This window comes from Drosophila nasuta, chromosome 2R (assembly GCF_023558535.2).
Source record: "Drosophila nasuta strain 15112-1781.00 chromosome 2R, ASM2355853v1, whole genome shotgun sequence".
In the NCBI taxonomy this organism is placed as follows: domain Eukaryota; kingdom Metazoa; phylum Arthropoda; class Insecta; order Diptera; family Drosophilidae; genus Drosophila; species Drosophila nasuta.
Genome location: NC_083456.1, coordinates 16,029,264 through 16,037,776, shown reverse-complemented (window position 1 = coordinate 16,037,776; position 8,513 = coordinate 16,029,264). Strand labels below are relative to the sequence as shown.

The window sequence follows — 8,513 nt, the reverse complement described above, 5'->3', positions numbered from 1 at the left end:
AATATAAACTTGCTGTTTTTGTGCTACTTCCAGTGAACTTGAGATGCAATAAACTGGATACGCAAATTATGTGTTTTCAGAGATATATAAACAATGGGCTATACAAATTCAGGTTTCAATTTGCATCACTTTGGTGGTTATATTAGTAGATTTATCGTGCAGTGTGCAGTTGAAGAAAATATTAAACAATATTGGTATGAATATATGTATGCATATTTTTAAGCTTTATTTATTAGGATTATAACTGAAAGTTTACCTGAATAAATATTTATATATTCTTAATTCTGGTCTTGCGATTCTCACCTAATCTTCAATGTAATTGCTTATCTTTTATTGCCTTTGATAATAATATTCTTCAAGTCTATTCTGATTTCTTGGCTAGTTTAATACTTCTTTAGTAAATTGATCAATGGGTTCGACTATATAAGATATATGTAACCAATATCTCCAGTTAATGAATAGTTTTAAGTGATATTAAATTTATCAACATGCAGATCATCGGCCGAAAAATGACAAAGAACGCAATTAATATCCAAATTAAGCATAAGTTTCGTGATGAAGTATTTTCCGGTTTGTGTTGTCATTTTGAAATTAGCACAATTCCCAGAAAATCAATATCAAATGTAGTCTAACAACGTTTCGTTTGTTTGACTGTTAAAATCAGTCTGGAATTGTTGCGCTGTATTCGATTTTAGTTGCATTCAACGAATTCTTTTTAATTATCTATTTCTGAATAAATGGGTGAGTTTATTATCTGTTTTCGCTATCATCGACAAAGGCAAAGAAACGAATGATTTTTTGTATTTTAATTGATAAATCTATAGTGTAAACATACGTTTATTCATTATTCATTTTATTTTTACATGTTTACTTAGCGAATGTCCGATATTATAAAATTCGCTGGAATGTAGCTTAAGATCTTCTTGGCACGATCTGCTAACATCGTTCGAGCGACATAGTCAAAGAGGGGTTGAAAATTCTCGAAAATATCTTCCCAGTTTCTATGTAAAAATGCATGAGCATCTTTCTTGCGTTCTTGATCGTCTCCAAACAAATCATCCAGTTTGATTTTAAGGTCTTCGACATTGCCAAAACTAGCTTCGACTTTCACCACGTCTAGAAACGTATCTTCGTCTTTGACTCTTGGTTTAAGTATTACTTCAAAGCTCAAAGCAACGTATCCTGTTAGTCAGTAGTAAGCTAGGGATATAAATTATGATGGATCAATAATATTTTAAGTATCTTACCAACTTCTAATTGACCCTTGCCCTCTTCGTCTAGAATTACTGAATTCGAAGTTCCTTTAACCTTGTAGTCCAAATCAATGCTTAAACTGGGAATTTCATATGTAACTTTGACTTCATATTTGGCGGGATCATATCTGAAAAGATTCTTCATTGAATAAACATTCCGATCAGTAATGAATATCTTTTTGTATTTACTCGAGATTACTAAGTGTTGCTCGTCTCGCGCCTTTGATAACAATATTTTTCAAGACCGTATTAAGGTTTATTTGGTCGCTGTCATCTGGTGATGAGTTTCTTTTCAGATCTAATTCCTTTATACAGAATGGATCCACCGGTCCGACTATATCAGAACCAGGTAATCCATCACTCCAGTTAATAAATATAGTCTGAAGATTTTTAGTGAGGATCTCCGTAAAGTCAGGATCTTCTAAGGAGCAGGGTACCACGTCATCAGCTAAAATAAGGTATGTATTGAATGTTCAAAGAATGCTAACAATTGATAAATTTAGGCTTACGTTGTTCGGTCAAGTATTTGCCAGCTTGGACTGCCATTGTGAAGAAGATGATCAGAACACTTTCAAGTTAATTTGAAGATTGTGACTTTAATCTGACTTGACTGTCAGAATCTGTCTGAGCTAAAAACTGGCAGCAATTTTGCTATATTAGATTTAAAATGAAGAAAGTGAGAAAAAAAGCATTCTCTCTTTGAAATTTGCATTTTTGATTTAATTAACAAGTTTTTCAACTTTAGTTTGCTCGTTCAGTTACTATTCATATATTGAATGTTCTCTAAGCGATATTATTGATACTTGATATGCAACTTATTAGGCGTCAGACACTTTTCTATTCATTGACCTTCAAAACAAGCGTAAAACATTGTTTTCTTAGTTTGGTGCTAACAAGTTCTACTTAAGAACTAATTAAAAAATAAGAAACTGTAAGACAATGATGGACTGAAATATACCCACTTTATTCGTAAACTTGCCAGACAGATGAAATTTTAGTTGATGCCGATATAAAATGACATATGCACTAAGCATACGACTTTAACATAAGTCTTACTTGCCGACAAATTCAAGGTCTGCGGTTGCCGAGTTGATTAACCCTCACACTGGTTACATGAGTTGCGACTGTGACTGATGTCAAGGCTTAATTTAACAAAGTCATAGCCATAGCCAGTTGTCCAGTGTACAGTGAGCAGTCAACTGAAGTAGTTGCAATGACAGCATTTGCCCTGCGGTTTCTCTTATTAAGCTCATCTTTCTGGTTTGTTGTGCTAAAGGCCCAGCATCCATATCTTGAGGAACGACGTAAGTGAACTTAGCTGGAATTTTATATTGAGTTCATAAAAATTATTTCTTTCAGCTGACTTTGTCAAACCATGCTCTCTAAAGGATTCAGAGAATAACGCCTGCTTAAGTGAATTAATTGAGAATATTTTCCAACACTGGCAGAATGGTAAGACCAGACAATAAATTGCCATTGCAGTCTTGCTGCAATCACGATTTATTTGCAGGTGTGCCTGGTCTGCGCGGCGTGGGCACCTTGGATCCTTTTCGGGTGGGCAAGCTGCGGATTGCTCAACGTGTGCCGCCTAATCTGGACGTTCAAGTGGCACTGCGCAACCTGACAACATATGGTCTTAGCCAAGCTAAGATACTCAACAGCACGTAAGCTGCACGAAATAAACTGCTTGTTGAGCAAATTAAATGCGATATAAATGGCTTTTAGCTCTCTCTTCAAGTCTGGCCACTATGCGACTGGCTTCCATGTGCAGCTTTCAAAAATCACTCTCAAGTGCAACTACAAGCTAAGGGGCCACGTGCTGGTTCTCAATTTAAATAGTGCTGGCGTTTTAAATTCTGAAATTGGTAAGAAAATTCGAAATGCTTGCAATATGCAATTTTCATTTTTTGTTGCGTAAATTTTGCAGATAATTTGGAGTTTTACCTGGGAATGAAGATGAAACCAATACAGTTGCAGGACTTAACTTTTATGAATGTTACTGCCATTAAAACAGATGTTAAGCGCGTCGATAAGGTTCGCATAAATCTAACAAATCTCTTTGGTGGCAATCGGGAACTCGAAGACAGTGCCAATCAGCTTTTCAATGAGAATTGGCGTGTTCTCTACGATGTGTTGCGTCCGGTGCTGACTCAGACCTTTGACACGGTGCTGCTAGATCGATTTAGCAAGATATTCCAGTATGTGCCAGCCAAGTATTTATATCAGGGATTCGATTAACAATTTGTCTTTCAAAACCTGTCCCATATGTGCTTATAATGTGTAAACATATTAAGTATACGCTAATTAAATGAGCTTTTTCTAAGTATATCAATTTCTAGAGAAAAGGTTAAAAAATAAACCTTTTGCTGGCTAAGAAGATACTCTGTATGATGTTGAAAATAATGTATATATTATTTGTTATTTTTAAATATAATTGTATATATTAAAAAACAAATTCTGTATTTATCTGATGCTTTCTTCCTTAAATGTTTTATTTTTATGTTTAATAACAAGAAGTAAATATGTCAACTTGCATATGCTCGCTTTCAAATTCTGTTGTACAAATTCAAATTGTTATTATTTGAATATTTTTTGTTTTTATTTTTAAACTATTTTTGTACTACCAAGCTTTTTTTACAAATTTTCATAAATATATTTGTTTTGTAGTATTACATTTTTACTTAAATGATGACTCTTTAAACAGCCTTTATTTCTACATTATTTTACTAAAGTGCATATACATGAATTTGCGTTGTTTTAATTTCTCTTCTACGTTGTGGCTAACCAGTTTTTGTTTTGAATTTGCCAAACATTGACTAGGTCAGTGGACTTAAAGTATTTCGATTGTCTCCGTGGAGAGCAAAGAAATGGTCAAAAGCTTTGCAAAGGTCGTTGCAGTCGCATTTTAACTGCTGGCCAAATGACAATAAAGCCAGTTGTGAGCTGCACATAATTGAAATTCTTGAGCTGTTCTAAAGCTTCCGTATACAACAGCTGCCCCCCTCATTAGACTCGCTCCAAATAGAACGAGCTAATTTCATATGCGTATGTGAGAGTTGCCAGCATAAATTGCCAGCCAAGAATTTGTTTGGACGTTAATAACCTGATTGCTTATAGAGTTCTACAGATATATATATGTATGTACATGTTATAGCTGGCAAGCGGGGGCAGGAAGTACTCGATAGTTGGTTGTTGGCGTTAATAACGCTTTCGATTTCTATGCGGCATTCCAGCGCACACTCGATTCTGTTCGGGTTCAAGCTTCGTATATCGCAGCTGATCGCTGTCAGAGCCAAGAGCCAAGAGCCAAGTGGTCGCTGGTAAGCTCCAAGTCGCCCCCGTACCCGACCGTCGCCCGACCACTCCCTGCACCTGCCACGATCTCCACCGGGCAATTGAGTGTCGGCCGCCTTCGGCTTACAGTTTTACTTTACTTCAAATTTACTTATTTTGCTCGAATTGTTGTTCGTGGTATAAAAGCGTTGCACGCCCTGATTTTCTTTTGAGTTGTCGTTTCGTTGCGCAGAGTCTCGTGTGGAAGTGCAGAGGAAAAAATAAACAAAAGCATAAAGCGCTCGCTATTCAAATTGAACGCTACTTATTCGCTGCGTTTGGATTTCAATTTATTTGTATTCCCATTTAACTGTTTGCAACTGTTTTGAGATTGGTGAAAGCGAATCGACAATCGTAATTATTCACAAAACATTTGACAAAATGCTGAAATTGGTGAGCAAAACAAACCAAGACGAAATAAACAAATAAACAAAGTGCAATATGAAACCCTTGAAATTGTCGATAGAATCAAGTATTTTTGCTTAGTCAAAGCGTTAGAATGCAGTCGCAAAACTGGTTTTGACGCCCCTATAAATCCCGTCTACAAGTCAACGAGTTAACATTGTGTGCGCCAAGTGTCTTGAGATTTATGAGCATGATTAAATGGGGCTTAATTGCAGGTCTTTTACCAACGTCCTTGAGCGCGACTCTACGGAATGCTTTGCCGTTGAGTAAGCCCAAAAAAATCGAATGAATACTGCTTGCCAATTTGGCAAATTAAATTGCAATTACAATATTGGGAAACAATCAATTAGTGTTGGCGCGTTAAGTGTTTCAATATTTGTCACAATTGTCTCATTAATTAGAAGCAATTGTTTAATAACATAATTTAATTTTTACTTGTCATTCATGTCTCTCTTTTACACAGTCCACTTGCTGTTGTTTGATGCTGGCACTGGCTCACATTGCGTATGCGCAACATCAGGATTATACAACGCCCGTGCCCATATTGAAACAGATCGATAAGCACAACGACGACGGATCCTACACCTATGGCTACGAGGCCGCCGATAAGAGTTTTAAGATCGAAACAAAGTATCCCAATGGCGAGGTCTATGGCAAGTATGGCTATGTGGACGATCAGGGCAAGGTGCGTGAGATCGAATACGGCGCCAGCAAGCGAGGCTTTGAGCCAGCTGGCAGTCATATCAATGTGCCGCCGCCAACGCTGACCAATAGCAATCCGTATCCATTGGGTCCCAATGAGTTGGACGATGGCCAGTATCGCGAAGATCCCGCTGTCTATTATAAGGATCAGAAGTTCAATCGTCCGGCAGTTGCGGCCAGCAAGTTCAGCTTGAACGACTTTGGTCAACGCCATCAGCAGCAGCCGCAGTATGCACCAGCTCCAGCTCCGGCTCCAGCTCGTCCCTACTACAATCCCACGCCACAATATTACAATCCTCCAGCGCCCCAGCCACGTTATTATCAACCACCAGCGCAGCAGTCATATTATGCGCCTCAGCAACAGCAGCCTTATAATGGACAGCCGGAGCAACATCATCCGGCGTTGCGTAATCTGAACATCTACACGGGCTCCTATAGCATCGACTATACGGGCAGAAAGTAATGGGGCAATTTGTCTGTTGCTCAGAGAGTTAGCCACTAGCCTAAGCGACTGATGTCCGAGGACACAATGTCACAATCTTTGTTACTGCCAAATAAATCAGTCACTCCCGATATCAGATATACATATATGAAATCTATCTATGTCTGTTTAAATATGTATGTGTATGTATTGTGTTTAATATACGAATATAATGTTGAAAGAATACTCAATAAAAACTGGGGAAATAACCAACGATGAGATCAAAAAAACATTCCATGTCTTGGCTTTGGCTTTGGGTTTTGCTTTGTGTGTTTTGTGCTTTAAGTTTTCCGCTTCAATTGGCCCAATTGAATATACGGCAATAATCGGGTGCATTACGTCAACACTTGGCTACAACACAACACAACAGAGCACAGCACAACACAGCAGAAAAAAAGAATGATATAGTAAAAATTGTAACTGATTTAGATACTATTAGAAACCAGCTCTGCCCTGTTGTGTTGTTGTCGATGTTGTGGTTGTTGCTATTGGAATTTGGTGCACTTATGCAATGGCCAAAACCACTTTCAAATGCACCGCAGACAACAACAGCCAACCAGTTAGCCAGTAAGGCACTAAGACAGTATGGCAATAAGGCAGTTAGTCACTTGGGCACTGGACAACTGTTCCATGTTGGCCATGTTTTCGGTGTAGAAGGTGCAACTCGAGACACGAGTTCACAAGCTGCAGGGGCGTTTGGTCTGTGTTAGGGGCTCCAAATGCACAGTGGCCAGAGAACAATAAACCGCGACAATCGCATGCAAATCGTTTTTTTCCAAATTGATTTAATTAATTTAATTGTGCTTATCGTCGATTTATTGCAGTTAATTGAATGGTTTTTATGGTTGTGCCTTTTGTCAATTTGGACCACTGTGCGACTTTGGCGGGCCATACTTGAAATGTTTTTTGCTTGGCAGCAGCAACACGAAGAATCAAACGCCAGTTGACTGCACCTATTAAATGCACTCACACTCACACAGATACACACGCATACACTTACACTAGTGCTGGTGGAATTATTTTTGCAAGCGTTTATATAATTTTGCGCAGAGCAAAATACTTTGCTCGATGCCAAGAAAAAGTGAAACTTGTCTGGGCGCTGTCGGGGCGTTGCCATGACTCAAGAATTTTCCTCCAACATATTTTCAGTTGTATTGTATTTGTGTATATTTTTTGTTTCTTCAGCTCTTGCTGTGTTTTGTAGTCTAAATCTGCACAGCAGCTGTTACTAGCTGCTTGGGTGTTGTCAGAAATAGCACTTGAACCATAAGTACAAGGTGAACAGGCATAAGAACTTGCAGCTGCCGTTGCCGAAGGACTTAATTTAATGCCCACTACTACTAACGGTATCGGAAATAGATTCAAATACAATAACGAACATATTGCTTTAGTTAATTTAAAGTCGATTGAAAATCAGCATTGAACTTTTACTTGGGGCATCATTTGACAACTATCTCTCATAGCTGAGAGTAAATGCAATTATCTATCAATTCGATTACTGTTTTATTGCATTCTGTAATTGCAATTCTGTAGTCCATAATTTGCTACTGCAATATTTGCACATATTCAGGAATGTTTTGTGGTAATCAGTAACCTTGATCGTGTGCGTAGACAAGAGTCCAAGTTCAGGTGCACAGTGGAAACAAGCCTACTACTTCACTCTGTCATTGTTCCCCCAGACAAACCAGTTGAGAAACGAGTCTTAATCCAATACGCACTCGGTAAGAATAAACTCGACACCGACCCCCAAGCCAACTCAAGTGCGTCATGGGTCAGAGTAGTTGCTTTATTTCCTAGTCTGAAGCGGGTCCATTGCAATGTGCGTGTGTGTGTGCGTGTGTTGGTCTGCAGGTTTAATCTGTCCCAATGCATATCCAATTCCAATTCCATATCCATATTTATGTGCATACATTGTAACGGTGCTCTGCGTATATGCCATTAAGCAACGGCAAGGCCACTTCGATTGTGTACACAAAACCCAGAGCGAAGTAAACGAAGTAAAGGTGTATTACACACATTTGCTCGCATATTTTGAGGTGTGGGGGCAGCTTTCAATTCTCGCACTTCATATGTGTGCAAGTAGTGTGCAAATTACATGCCCCCGACGGGCAACAGTTAGTTGTTCATTAACATGCAGCAGCACAATGAGATAAAGACAAACCAACGGAAGTGTTTTGCATTATGTATACGCACCGTTGGTTGCCATAGCTATCACACAACAATTTGCAGCTCCTGGCTGATCAAATCTGCCACCTTTTGTGTAAGAAATTAGTCAATTATTACTATGTATGAGCTGGCACTCATTAATATTGCTCAACTCTAGCGAATTTGTGATCCGG

General features: G+C 38.5%; 3 protein-coding genes across 4 annotated transcripts; 2 read left to right on the top strand and 1 right to left on the bottom strand.

Annotated features, from left to right (window-relative positions):
• Positions 1-821: 821 nt before the first annotated feature.
• Positions 822-1,880, bottom strand: LOC132786167 (uncharacterized). Of its 2 annotated transcripts, none has more exons than XM_060792615.1 (4): positions 1,763-1,878; positions 1,443-1,701; positions 1,248-1,381; positions 822-1,182 (listed from the first exon to the last, which is right to left on the bottom strand). In XM_060792615.1, exons 1-4 carry the CDS (start codon positions 1,797-1,799, stop codon positions 872-874), a joined length of 741 nt encoding a protein of 246 aa, XP_060648598.1. In that variant the 5' UTR covers positions 1,800-1,878; the 3' UTR covers positions 822-871. The 2 variants fall into 2 exon arrangements, with proteins under 2 accessions (XP_060648598.1, XP_060648599.1); XM_060792616.1 differs by having other exon boundaries at positions 1,121-1,200; positions 1,763-1,880.
• Positions 1,881-2,436: 556 nt separating this feature from the next.
• On the top strand, positions 2,437-3,746 carry LOC132785945 (circadian clock-controlled protein daywake-like). The gene is made up of 5 exons (XM_060792279.1): positions 2,437-2,557; positions 2,613-2,705; positions 2,764-2,917; positions 2,979-3,118; positions 3,181-3,746. The coding sequence occupies exons 1-5, from the start codon at positions 2,467-2,469 to the stop codon at positions 3,489-3,491; spliced, it is 789 nt and encodes a 262-aa protein (XP_060648262.1). The 5' UTR covers positions 2,437-2,466; the 3' UTR covers positions 3,492-3,746.
• Positions 3,747-4,760: 1,014 nt separating this feature from the next.
• On the top strand, positions 4,761-6,400 carry LOC132785063 (uncharacterized). The gene is made up of 2 exons (XM_060791038.1): positions 4,761-4,979; positions 5,455-6,400. The coding sequence occupies exons 1-2, from the start codon at positions 4,968-4,970 to the stop codon at positions 6,154-6,156; spliced, it is 714 nt and encodes a 237-aa protein (XP_060647021.1). The 5' UTR covers positions 4,761-4,967; the 3' UTR covers positions 6,157-6,400.
• Positions 6,401-8,513: the final 2,113 nt, after the last annotated feature.